This window comes from Ammodytes marinus (assembly GCF_949987685.1).
Source record: "Ammodytes marinus genome assembly, chromosome: 12".
Taxonomy (NCBI): Eukaryota; Metazoa; Chordata; class Actinopteri; order Uranoscopiformes; family Ammodytidae; genus Ammodytes; species Ammodytes marinus.
In genome coordinates this window covers 18,604,365-18,618,791 of record NC_137216.1, presented here as the reverse complement: position 1 = coordinate 18,618,791, position 14,427 = coordinate 18,604,365, and the positions used below count along the sequence as shown (strand labels likewise).

The 14,427-nt window shown below is 41.5% G+C and overlaps 1 protein-coding gene across 2 annotated transcripts in view; it reads left to right on the top strand.

Moving 5' to 3' along the window:
• LOC307258243 (FERM, ARHGEF and pleckstrin domain-containing protein 1-like) overlaps positions 1-14,427 on the top strand; it is a 52,192-nt gene that overhangs the window by 16,164 nt on the left and 21,601 nt on the right. For both annotated transcript variants that reach the window (XM_080037725.1, XM_080037724.1), the window contains exons 3-6: positions 12,487-12,591; positions 12,696-12,738; positions 13,154-13,232; positions 14,327-14,424. In XM_080037725.1, coding sequence (XP_079893851.1) covers positions 12,487-12,591; positions 12,696-12,738; positions 13,154-13,232; positions 14,327-14,424 — 325 coding nt within the window. The remainder of the gene's footprint in view (positions 1-12,486; positions 12,592-12,695; positions 12,739-13,153; positions 13,233-14,326; positions 14,425-14,427) is intronic.

Genomic DNA, 14,427 nt, shown 5'->3' with positions numbered 1-14,427 from the left:
TTCATAAGCAATGCACGGAAGTCCAGCACTGTATATAATCAAAGCTATGTCAATGGGAGGCCAGTGTGGGAATGCCCCTTAATAGATATCAAAGGATTTGTCCCAGGGGACGTCCGCTTTCACACAAGCAGTGGGGGTTGGTCCGTTCAGGGCATTTCAGGTCTCTGGAGTTTCTCAGCAGCAGCAGCAGCAAATGACTGCTTCAGAGTGCCTGTCATTGTGAGTGCTGACAGCTAACTTTAGCAGAGGCTGATGCCAAAGTCATAGTGAATTCTTCCTGGGAGTTGAATAAGAGGGTCAGTCAAGTGTTGACACATTTTCAGTCCGATTCACATATGCTGCTTACCTTACAATTAGAGAGGATTTTTATTTTTTTAAACTCTACAACTTGAGCTATGTAAAAATGCATATTTAACACATATCTCCTCTTTTGTTTAGAGAAGTGGAATTAGACATTGATTGTCTTGAATGGTCTTGTATTTATCGTTCAGCCAGAGACACAGGTCTTGTGGTTTTTAATGTGATTCGCTTACTCTATTTCATTAAATCCATTACTTGGACAATGCTGTCTTGGTGCTCATGCACATGAAATCAGTTGACGTCTTCTAAAACAGAGAGGCAGCATGGAAACATTTAGCCTAATCCACATTTATTTGGTTTGTGAAATTACACTTGAAATGACTGGGATGTAAGTGAAGGCAGTTCACTGCACTGTCAAATGTGAACCATGTGGTTTTAAGGAGATTATTATTATAAGTAGTTGTTTTAGAGTTAAAGTGTTGCTGCTGCGTAAACCAATAATTGTGTAATGAGTTTTGCTAAATTGTGACCGTTAGACTCCTGACTGCCCTCCTGTTGATACTACTTGTCGGCATTCCTGTGTCATTTGCTACTATACAGTAGAAATGGATACTGTAGGAGAGAAAGTTACTGACACAAACCGCGAAGATAAGAGACCCTTTGGTGACCCTGGATGATAAAATGGCTCTGTTAATCCAGGATTAACCAAATCCAGCATGTTCCCATTAAAGAGGTAGGGGCTGTAAAACACACAGCCAATCAGGATATCAACAGATCAAAAAGCAGTGTGTTTGATATAATAACATTGCACAATATGTGTCATGACAGCACCATACATTGGATATACAGCATGGCACTTATTTCAGAGAGTATTAGATAAAAGATAACAATATAAATGGTTATGGAAAGCAGCAAAATAAGTTAAAACGAACTGCTGAGGTACTTGACTTAACGGCATGAATAATGAATAAATAATATGCACTTTTTTAAAATACAATTCCACTGCAAAATGGTATGCATACTAAAGAAAGAAAATAAGGGCTGCAACAAAATAATCAATTCATCGATTAGTAGATGGACAGGAAGTTTATTTTTGAAAGTTGTTTCCATTTATTTTACAATTATTTATGTCTTTAAATTCAATAGAAAATTGATTGACAAAAGAATCTGCAGATTAATCGATAATGAAAATAATCAACTGCTGCAGCCCTAAGAAAAAAACACTCAGAAAGACATCAATGTGGCCTCACAATTGTTTTTGCTGCTGAATGCTGAAAATGGATGATGATGAACTACTTACTTTCATATATTGTCATCATAATTCAGTATGGTGTTGTTCGGGATGCTACGGTGAGTGAAAAGGACAAATACACCAGATAGCCTGAACTTTGATGTTGAAGGCAATTGATCGACAAAGGGCAATTCATTCTAAAGTTACATAATTACTATTGTATCAAATCGCGGCGATAATAGATCATTTGTGTTCCGGTATCTGCCTGTGGCTCATATAACAGAAACCTTCAATTAAATGATCAAGGTTAATTGGCCCGTGTAGTAAAAGCTCAGTTTCATGGCCAGTTTTAGCAACCCTTGAAACTGAGGACAGTGTTATCCATGTCAGCTCCAAATAATTTCACAAAGGGTTAATAGACAGACATTTATTTTCTGAACTGAGCCTTCTCTAGAGCTGGACAACCATGCTGCACACTGCAGGTTACCAAGGAGATCTTCCCCTGGTTTATAAAGTGTGCCAGCCGTGTCGTGACTGAAAGTCCTGGCTGCACCCAGCGTTGGCTTGCTAACCTCCCTTGGTGAGGAGAACCCAAGGCCTGCACTCAAACATCCAAAACATTTAAGAGGGAACTACTCGTGCTTTAAAGCTCTTACTCGCAGAAACACCCATGTTCACTTCTCATCTATTGTTTATGCGTTGTTAAATAAGTCAGAGAGCTGGTTCCGTCTCTGAGAACCCTTACAAACCTCAGCACTCTCAAGCAGGAATCAAGCGTTCCCATTTCCAAAGCCAGAAGAGTGTGCATGTGTGTGCACGTTTTGTGTGTAGTAGCAGTAGTCATATCCTTGCTAGTCGGGTGTAAAGTCAATCTAGCCTTATAGCTCATAGAAATAGTTTTGGGTGTGCCTGGGAAGCCTTGAACAGGGTGTGGTGGTGTTTGGACCGTATGTATTTTAGCTTCCAAAAAAGATTGGTTAATGTCACAGTAATTACAACATTATCACATGGATAAATGGAGATACACGCTGTGCCTCTAAAAGCGGAGCACACATTACACATCTGTTTTTGTGGGAATATAATTATTACATATTATTTAACCTTAACCACAGGTTTTCCTTTCAGCTTGGGACGATTCCTCTCCATTTTTCCTCGGAGATTAGGAATCACAAATTTCTTTATGTTGCCATGGTTACTGGTCCTTGCTCTTGTCTTTCCAGTGGTGAGGAATTGGTATTCTGTAGTCACAGAGGCCTGAATTCCTGCTGGAACCGGTGGCCTGCAGACATGGAGCAACAGCTGCCTTGTGCCTGCTTTCGCATTTCTTTGCCGGCTTGTGTGTGTACCCCCAGTTCTCCGCCGACAATTATTTTTAAATGGGAGATGTCTACCGTGTGACAGCGTCCACATTGGTCTCGCGGTTAGATATGGAGTTCTAATGCTCCCAACCGCAGGGTGGTTCACGCATTAAAAGTGCTTGAATGTGTATAAGGTGCATCATTAAACTGGGCAGTGCAATGCTGTAGGCACAAAGTGACTTGACACCTGGACCCAGCCATTCAGGTTAGTTCCTCAGTGGTGCTTTACTTATGTACATTTATTCAGTCGGCGCAAACACTAAAGCAAAGCAATACATATAGAGAAACCTTTTCTACTCTATGTTTTAACTATTGTTTCAGCAGTATTAGCGCCAGCATGAGGTTGTCATATATTGTTTTGTGTTCAATGTCTTAATACTGGATGGATTGCAGTGGTATTTGGTACCCTTTGGTTACTTATGTTTAGCACTAATAAGCAAATGTTAGTATGCTAATGCTTACACACAAAACTGAGATGTTGACCATTGTTCACAGTAGACCTGCTAAACAACAGCATGTTAGCAGCATTATCATTGTGAGAATCTTAGCATGCTGGCTAATGTATTTATTTCAAACCCAGAGTACTTTCTTGGCTGTTGACCTTAATCCTCGTCTGCAGGAAGTGCAGCCTTGGTCTGAGGCTCCCCTACTGCATCTGCGCGCTCCAAGGTCAACTATATTCTGACAGGGAAATCCCAGCACACCCTCACACTGGCCAAGCAATAATTAGTGGTTCATTGTAAAATGCTTAAACATAAGCATTGACTTATTGATTTTGGACTCTTGGAATCCCTGGAGATGTTGTTTTTGCAGCCATCGACTAAATGTTTTTAAGCCACATAATTAGCCTGTGTTTTTGTCTGATCTGATGGCTTTCCACCTCATATTATAAGTTGTTTCTCAATGTAGGGTTTTCTCCAGTGGATGCCATCGTTTATAAAACTGGGTGGATTAACCTTAACAATGCCTCAATTCTCTTCTTATTCTTATATTTGACAAGGTTTGGGATGTCAAGTCACACCACCAGCCCTCGTCAGTGGAGTAACTCTACTCCATCACAGGGCAGCGGCCTCTATATTAGCTGCACTGAGAGTTAAGTAGTTTAAGGCTAATCTGGAGAAGGCCGATTGATTGGCCTCGCCAGGAAGGCAGCATGTGCAGCTGTCATTATTTATTACTGGGGGAGATTACGGGTAGGGCCTGCACTGTACCAACAATAAACACATTACTCAAGAGACCTGCCTGCTCCAGCACTGTGCAAATTCATGAGCAGAGTGATGTTGTCACTGTCAGACTGTAAAAGGCTTTCCCCCTGGCACCTAGCAACGCCTTCATCCCACGCATTAAGGGTCCTGTTAGATCACTGTTTAACTTATATTGAGGCTGATGCATTCATTCATCAGTTCCTGTGGGACAGTGATTAATCAAATAAATTGAGAGATGAGTCAAAAATGAAAATGAGCATTAGTTCCAGTCTTTAATTAGATGTGGTTTGATATGGATTAAAATCATCGGTCATGGTATATGAAGTCTTCAAGGCCGAAACAATTATCTGATTGATGCATTAGTCCATTGACCGAAAATGAATTGGCAATTATTTTGATAAATGGTGAATGGACTATTATTTTGATAATTGATAATTTATTTATTTTTGTAATTTTTCAAGCAAAACAAAGAATACAGATTGATTGTAATAGTAGAAGAATATTGAATGTCTTTGGGTTTTAGACAATCATCGTGAAACTGTTGCCTTTGGCTCAATATAGCATTTTATGCCCTCTTATTAGAGAGCATACAGAAGAAATGTGACAGGAAATGGATGGGAGAGAGATGAGCAATCACACGCAACAAAGGACTGGGAAACCCCTAATGAATGTCTAACTAGAACAGTTAATACATTACTCTGATAAATGATCGGCTGATTAATCAGTAATGGAAATAAATGTTAGTTGCAGCAGTAGTTTTGTGTTGCAGTATTGATTTAATTTGTGATATCCATTTATGTCTGGATATTGTATACAATGTTGATAATCGATACATAAACTGCTAAACTAGGCTCGACTGTATTTCCAGTTTTTGGGGGGAGCTTAATAAATACTTGAGAAACCAGATAATTCATCACAATGATTATAGCTACCTCGATGTATCGAAAATTATTTCACACAGCAGCCCTTTTTGAACCTAATGAAGAATAATTACTATTTGGTATCCGACCCTTACGCATTTTGAGGCGTAAGGGTTATTAATATGCAGAATTAATGACTGTAAATTTGGCAAGCCAGGATCTACATAATAATAATTTTCTTAAACATGCTTATGCACCGTATCTTAATGACATCCCATATTATTACTCTGCTCTCTGTTGCTGTCTTTCTCTCTCTCTCTTTCTCTCTTCTCTCTCTCTCTCTCTTGATCTTTCCAACACACACACACAGCATATAAGCAGATATCCCCGTGATTATGTAGATTTGTGTATCTACTCCAATATTAGCAAGATGCTGCTTATACAGGCAGGGTGGCACATTGACTTGTAAGTCATTAACATACCTTGGATATAATTTTACTCCGCAATAATGTGTCCCATCTGGTTTGTATCTGATGAATGTGCGTGGGCTGGAGGTGTGGCACAACACAAGTATACCTGGCCTGGTGCTGATCTGGTATGGGCCAATGCCCAGATCGCTAATTCAACAGCTGCTCATTCACCCTCTTAAACATACTCTGACATTCATTTCAGATTTCCGGATAGTGTTATAAAGTCCCAGCAGAGTGCATACTTGAATTAGGAAACTAAATATTGGAACAGTTGGTTTTCGCAACATGTAGCCTACCCACGCAGTTACAGACTCATCCTTTGCCTGCTCGCTGTCCCACAACTGATCTGAAATTTAGATTGCACTCAGTGGAGACGTAAATGATCCGGCTGTGCACTGGCTTGGTGTACCGGGAGAAGATACAGAAGCTGGAAGGAAGCCCTGCTCGGTTTCTGCTTAAGGCTCCGTGGACTGTGACAGATTGTGAATTGGATGGAGCCTTACCATACCATTTTCTAACATCTTTTTCTTGTCTTCTAGCCTACGTCGTGTTGATTCAGTCAGTTTGAATTGAATTTAGTCACAACTGTAACCCAGCTGTCATTACTGTATTGTCCACTGGATAATCTTGTAGATATATTATTTACATAAAGACCATCTGTCCTTTAATTAACTCGTTAGATGAGCTTTGTATCCAGAATGTACATGGAAGGCTTGTCTCTTGCTTGGCCTGACCTTGTGGGAGTTGTCTCTCAGTTACACTTAATTAATCCCTTAATTAACCTATTGATTTTCTTTCACAGTCACACTGCTCTAGTGTTCACAGTTACATAGGGAGCTCAAGTCTCTTCATTCTGCAGGGGGTGGTGAATCCCTTTGCACAAAAAAATAGACACACAGATAAAAAAAATATATTTTACATCCTGACATTCAGGATTCAAGAATACAGATTCAAGATCCTGTATTTGTCACATGCACAACCATTACAGCAGCAGTGGTACAGCAGGAGCCTCAGGCTTCCTTTGAACAATGCAATATAAAATAAGAAAAGTATACGAGAAATAAACAAGTGAAGAGACTTAACCTGGTACTTATAGTTTATGAGGTATTATGAACTCAAACACATCCAAGCTGTTATATGTGAAGTTTGCCTGGTTTTATATTATGTGTATGAGCAATATCAATATTTCATATCATTAACTAAAAGAAAAATAACCACATCTAAAGGGAATATCTATACAGTATAGATATTCCCTTTAGATTTGGTTATTTTTCTAATATAGGTATTATAATTATTCACACTAAATTATGAAGAAGAAAAAAAGTGTGCAGGGCCAGTAGGAAAAAAAAGTTATGTTGAGCCCTGTACAGGAGCACCGGATTAATCCTTTTAGTGGAGAATGTGTTTTGAAACAAGGGTCTTTTTATGGCATTTTTCATTCTTGAATATTTTCTACGGTAATATGGTAATAGCAGTTTGAAAATGTATTATTCAGCTCTCCCATCTGCTTTTATCTTGTTAAACTGAATGTGGACTTTTTGCCTAAATGTGGAGTGACGCAGCGTCCCCCCTGAGTGACAGTAATCCCCGGCTGTGTGGAGGGGTGCTGGTGGAGAAAACACAGCATGGGTTCAGAATTTGAAGAGCTCTGAAAGAGATTCAGGCTGATGAAGGAAAAAAGAGGCCAATCTTTCTTTTGGTAATTCCAGCTGCCTTAACCACCCCCCTCTCGCTCTCTGCTTATTTAAATGATACTCCAAGTAAAGCTTAGGCATGACAACATTTTGTGGTGGGCTGCACCCATGTGTGTTTAACATAATACCTTGACTTAGTAGAGTATTTTTCAAGCATAGCGAGAGTAGCACGTTGGCATGTTGGGTTGAATCTGTGCAGCTGCTTATTTAGTGTCTGCAGTAACCATTTCAAACCCACAACTATTTGATTTGTCCTCTGATTTATGGCCCTCTGACTAAACAGTGGAGCATCCATGTAGAAATGCACAGAGCTTTGCACTGTGAGGTAGCACAACAGTCACAACAGGACACTTTATTATGCTTTATGCAAAATCAATATGTTTCCAGCAGCCCAGGACGGGCTCTGACGAGGGCAGGCAGGCGAGTGGGGTAACAGTAGGAAAAGGAGAAGGAGGAGGCTGTTGTTGAGGGGAGCTAACTCCATCTCAGCCTGAAGCTCTTTTGAATCTAGGGGACATTATTTTCATGGTTGTCCTCTCACGGCCTGGAGGCTGGCCCACTGTGACAGAATGACTCTGACAGATGTGGCAGCCCAATCATCACTTTTCTTTTCATTTTTATGGTATGTTTTTTTGATCTGCCCCTTGGGAAGAAGAAAGAAACAAAAGAGGAAAAATCTCTGATACTTTAAAGAATATTCGTTACTCAAATTCCCTCTAAATGTACCACTGCATTGGATTCTTCCTTTTACTGAAGATGAATTAAATGTTGTGATTTAATTAAGGTATAATTATATTAAAGCTGTCCTAATCCTGAACACGCTGCTACAATCATATGCATGGTCACACCTCTGTATATGTGCAGTGTGGGGGCATGCGGGTAATTTGACAGGGTTATCAGTAGCTTTTCCTCCCTCTGCTGTTCTCTCCTTGTCAGCTTCCATGCTGTAGTCGAGTCACCCTGGGAACCTCTGCAGCACATGACCTGAATCTCAATGAGCTTTAGCTGCCACTGACCTCTCTGTCCTACCCTTTCCCTTACAGTGCATAGTATGAATCTGATCATGCAAGTGCATACTCAACACCACAGGGGCACATGCAAAGATGCCTACATGTGCACCCGATCGTGCTGAAAGGTGCTTTTAAAATAGCTATTCATTTGCATGCTTTATTGCGACAGAACTCATTGGAGTATATACTGGACAGGCCGTCAGTGCAGTCTTCACATATGTTTTCACTAAAAGCACCAGGAGAATTCAGTGTGCGGATGTATCTGCCTGCTACTGTAAGCACTTCTGCAATCTCAGCCCAGCCCTGAGAGCAGTGTGTTATCACAGTGGATTCATGGTTCTCTTGAAACTATCCAGGATCATTCTTTGGCCTTTGTGCCGAAGTCGTGTCTTGTGAAACTGAATCTCCTGAAGTCTGTTTTCAGTCTGCATAGAATGTTTTTTGGTATCACTTGAAAAATCCTATTTTCCTAAGCCTATTTGTATTTTCCATATGATGGGATGAGCATCAGACACAGTTGGATTCCCAAAAAAATGACCTTCTCCCTCTTTCTTATCTCTCTGTCTCTTTAATCTGTGACCCGGATCAGCTTCCTATGATGTTGCTGAATGTCACGGCTTAGAAAAAAATCTCCCCCTGTGGGGACAACTGCTCTGTTATTTGTCATGGTATAACTGTGCCAAAAGGGGGCCACTGGACCAGCGTGGCCCTAGACACAAAAAACAGAATCAAAATGGTAAAAACCCTGCTGATATCCTGTCCAACAATCGCTGACCACACAAAAACATCATTAAGACCTCCTCCAATGCTATGCAACCACCACAACTCCCATATTCAACCAACCATGACTCCCTTTGTTCTTTCTGCCTTATCTGGAGCCCAAAGGCATTGGCAGTCCCACCCATGCCACCCACCCACCACATTCCCCCAGGAGAATTTTGGTGAGCACTGCCCAGCCTGTCATATTGCAAGTGAAGTGGACCATACCAACATCTCCTGGAGGGGAACTGTACAGGGACCACATAGCTTCTTTACACCTGACCTTTTTGTTGTTTTCTGCTGACAGGAGCTTACTAACAAGAGTTGGGGGGTGGGGTAGTGGTTTGGGATGGGGGGTGGGAGGGTGTTTGGTGTACCCTGAAGTGGAAACCCAAGCGGACATGTGTGCAGACATAGCTGTCATCTTTATTTAGCCTTCCTCTGTCAGCCAGAGCATGTGGAGATCAGTGTAGCGATGCGAGCATGCAGGCGCCCACTCCCATGTAAACAGTAGTAGCATCCTATGAGCCCATGTTAAAACGTAATAAACCCAGACATATCTTCCCTGCTTGACTGGCGTGGGACTGAGGCCGCCAAAACCAACTCCCTTGCTTGCGTAGATGGAGGTCATAGAAAGGGAGTTTGATGAAAAAAAAATGTACGCTCTCGAGTGTGACATTTTCTTACGACCCATAACCCCTCTGAAGGGACGCATGACATGAGAATCTGCACATCAGGGTATAGAAGTCCTAGTCTGTGTGATTGTGGAACACATTCCTGCAATATCATGCAACTGTGGAAATTTGACAATTTCGTTTTGTGGTAGTTCAGTATCGAGTCTATGTGGGAAGGCAAAAGGAAAGGACAGTCTCATTGCAGGTGGTCTGGTCTAAGTAGAAATGAAAGGTTCAATAAGGTTTAATTAACACATTATATTGTCCATTCAAATGTTCCTGACGCTGAAGCTAGTTTGGGTAGTAGGTCTGATATTTGGTTCTGAAAAATAAATAATACTTCACCTTTACTTGAGTTTAATGCTAATTTGAAATTGTATACCATGGGAGTCTTTACCAGAGTTATCAATGAGGTATGCAATTATGTGAAATCTGATGTGTTCACAGTTCACGAAAGGCCCCCTGGCCAGACACTGTGGCTACATAGACAAATGCCAACAGACAATAGTGCCTTTTTCATTGGACATGTCACAAAAGGATAATCACAGATGTAAATTAAGGGATTAATAATGACTGAATTCAATTTAGCTGTCTCAGTTTCAGGGTCCTGGTATTGTATTAAAGGCCTGTGGTCCTGTGCTGTATTCCATGGTACATTTAATTTCCTTAATAGTGCGTCTTCAAGATAATTTGCGAAATGCCCTTTTTTTTAACATGGCACACCTTATTGCACAAGGCGAGGTCCATAAATAAATGGTCCTTTCGGTTTGATATGGAATATCTTGGCTGGCCTTCACAACGCCCTGCTCTTTCCCCATCCAACACCATTGGTGATGAACTAGAATGCCAGCTGTGGGAACCAGAGTCTTATCACACACAACATCCCTAATGCGCCTGCGGCTGAATGGCTTAAAATCCCTGCAGCCTGATACCGAAATCTTATGTAAAGCCTTCCCAGATGAGTCGAAGCTGTTTATATGAGCATATTAATACCCAAAGTTTTGTCATAGGATGTTTAACAATCACATAATGTTTTGGTCTCCCCACATTTTCTCTGGAGGGACAGGGGTTCATATGGGAGTTGTTTGTAAACTGTACGCCCCCTACTGACATGGTACTGTAACACATGCTTCGATTTATGCTTTCTAGCCGTAAAGGGTGGGACACCAACCATATTTTGACCATGCTGGATCACCCGAAGTTCAGTTGTGTAAGACTTTGCAACTTGCTCTTGTGCCGGGGTTTCATCACCACATTGTTGCAATGAGACTTTAGAAGCTTTAGAGCGAAGAATCCGTCACACAGTGTCCTCTGAGTGCCTGCGTCATGACGGCACTCAATCTCTGCGACTTGTGCTGCTTCATTAAGGACGGCGCTCTTATTGTACCAGCTGCAGCAGTGTCAAATGGCAGGCAGCGCTATAACTCCAGTCTGCAACAGCTGCATTTAATCAAATCCCTGCCCGCCTCTAATCAGCCTCTGCCTTACCCATCTCTGCTTGGCTTGTGGTCATGTTGCACTGACAGTAGATTGATAATGCTAGAAGAGACGAGATCTCCAAGTGAGACAGAAACACCCTCTTAGCCTTCGCTTCATTTAGCTCTCTGCTGTTCTTGCTCCTGCAGCCTCTACAGAGCAGCACATTTGCTGGAAGATCAGTGCAGAGAAAACAGTACAGGAGACACAGAATCTATTCAGGGGTTATTTCGCAGGAGTCTATTAGGGAAACGTATGTCTGTGTATGTATGTGTGTGTATTGGAAGGGTGACGTTTTAGGCTTATGGCCTCTTTTCCTCCAGCCTTTCTTGTGGTGCCGTCACCATATGGAAACAGCTGGTCCTCTGTGGTAGAATGCCCTCTGCGCTGCATGATGAGATGGCCCTGGAGAGAGATAGCGGTGCTTCACACAGGAAGGACAGACACAGGGAGGAGCGATGAGTGTGGGAGGCTTGTTTGGGGTTTGGTTATGGAAGTGTGTAAAACCCTCTCACTAAGCTGGCAGAGTTTAGGTTTTTACTCTCCAAGCATTAATAGGAACACAGACGGTGTCATTCTTTGCCTTTGAAACACAGCGTAGATTTACAGGCGGGCAAACCCCCTTGCTTGTCAAATGAAAGGAGCATGTCGACACAGTTCAGCTATACGAAGGGAATACTTGGGGAGTACCTTGTGTCTTAGCAACTCACTGTCCTATTGTGTAAAAAAGCAGACTTGAAAACTTACTACTCAGACACACAGCCCTGAATCATTATCCAACCCAGGGGGAACTGCTACCATAAACACTCACATTCTGCAGCTGCGATATGCTCTGCACTTGTGCAAACCAGTCACGAGGGAGCAGCCAGGCAGAACGTATCTTGGTTGTGTGCCTGACAGTGCTCTGGGTCTCTGTGGGGCATCTATAACCACAGAAGAGTTTCCGTGGAAAGCCCTGACATTTATTTGACCTTGTGTGGGAAATGTTTCCCTTAACTCCATTTTTGTTTTGTTTGTGTGTGTGGTTACTGGTCACATTTGCAAATATTTGTCAGAAAGTGAGCGGTTAAGTCAGTTCTCAAAGTGTTTGTGTACTTTAGATGGGGCATTTGAGGATAAGGTGGTAAGGGAGACTCTTTATCCCATCCTGATACTGTATCGGCCTCAAAGGTTGCTGTCACAGCAAAAAGACTTTTGAAAAAAAATTGTATGGCAGTAGGGAGGATAGCAGAGAAGTTAAGATCTATTTACTACAGTTGGGTTTGGGGTCTACAAAGCAGGGCATTTTCTTATTTTGTGTCATATCGTTTGACACAAAAATTTGAATTGTCAATTTGATAGAACTACCAAGGAACAAATGTTGGGACAGGAATAGAATGGGTACCGTACATGGTCAGAGAGACGTATACAAGTGTTATTTTAACCAATCGTCTTTCTTTCTTTCCACAGCAAAAAGCCTCAGGCAAGGTGCTGTTCGACCTGGTGTGCTCCCACATGAACCTCATCGAGGGCGACTACTTTGGCCTGGAGTTTCAGAACCATCAGAAGATGATGGTGAGCGTGGATGAAATTTTTTTATACTTCTTCTTATTCACCTCAGAAATATTTTGTATTGCTTCAAAACTGTTACTAAGTGATGTTTTCTTCTCCCCCTACAGGTTTGGTTAGACCATGTCAAGCCCATTTTCAAACAGCTCAGACGTAAGTGTTTCTAAATGGTTACATATTTTCTCCAAGGCATCTTATTCTTCCCCCTTTTTACGCTCCACTGTTCTTGGAAAAAAAAGCCGTCAAATCAATTATGAGCCACTATAGAGTAGGATCCATGTGAATCTCATTTCAAGGGTTTTATATGGTTTTTTACATCATGCAACAAAGGAAAGTCCAATGTACCTTCATGAATGTTTTGATGTTTAGTCTGGCCTGTTTTGAAGAGGTATTGAATTCAATTTTACTGATATTTTAGAGGATATAGTTTATGGTTGTGGCTGTTGGATGATGTTGCATCATACTAAGATGTGTCTCGGTTGCATAAGACTGCCTTAGGTTTATCCAGCTATGCCCAATACATTGGCAACAACGTAGTTTATTTTGTGTTGTTATCTATCCCAAACAGGACCGAAGCACACGATCCTGAGGTTTGCTGTGAAGTTCTTTCCTCCAGACCATGCCCAGCTGCTGGAGGAGCTGACTAGGTGAGCTGCTTTCCACATAATAAAACTATTTTTCTTTTCGTCTCTACGTCATGCATGTCATCCAGTCGGCACTGAAAAGTCCATTTATACAAGCTGCGTCCATGTAAATGACTTCTGCTGTGAGCAAAAGCAATTATAGAAGCATCAATGAGACGTGCCGCGGTTCACAAGAGATTCATTCCCTCCTCAGCGACGCAATTCACGTGTCATGGCTGCCATGTTTCTTATTTAGCCCTCTGGAGATTAGTGTGGTGCTAATGATTTTCTAGTTTCTCTTGCCTCGCCGTTGAGCAGACTCGTGACTGGCATTTTTCACTAACAGAGTGGAGAAAAAAATAGATGTGCAGAGAGTAATGTCCCTCTCTGACTCGCCTGTGTCTGTGCTATTAAGCTTGGATGAGACATCAAAAAGAAGCATGCCTTAGATTTTTTTTTGTTCAGAAGCTTGCTTGTTTGCACAGGATGAACGAATAAGAACAAGAATAAGAATAATAGGAGTAATTTCATTATTATTATTATTATTATTTATTTTTTTTTCAAATTGCTTTTTCAAGCTTTATTAGATAGTACAGAGTTGAAATGGGGAGAGAGAGAGAGGGGGGATGACCTGCAGTAAAGGTCCACGGGTCAGATTTGAACCCGCGACCACTGCAACAAAGCCCGGAGCCAATATGGTACACGCTCTATCCACTACGCCACCGGAGCGCCCCTTTCATTACTTTTAATATGTGACTTATCCTGCACATACTAGACAGTCTGGCTTTAATATATTACACATATTAAATTGATTACTCTTAATTGGCCCAGGGGGGGTATATTCGATTTCACTGCCTGCATGATCGACATCTCACACCTCAGAGAAAAAAAATAAAATAAAAAGGAATATAAAGATGTATGCACAATACACACAACGAACATGTAGATGGACATAGATTTGATAGAACCCGTTGATCGATATGAAATGAATACAGCAACATTTTTATTAACAGTTATTTGTTAGAAAGTGGTATCGGCAATACTATTCCAAAACACTTTTTTTCTAAATCATATCACATCTAGCTGTATGAAAGCTGTTTTTTGTTTCTTGTGTCCAGGTACCTGTTTGCCCTTCAGATCAAACAGGATGTCTCCAGTGGACGTCTGACCTGCAACGACAGCAGTGCCGCCTTGATGGTGTCCCATATTATCCAGTGTG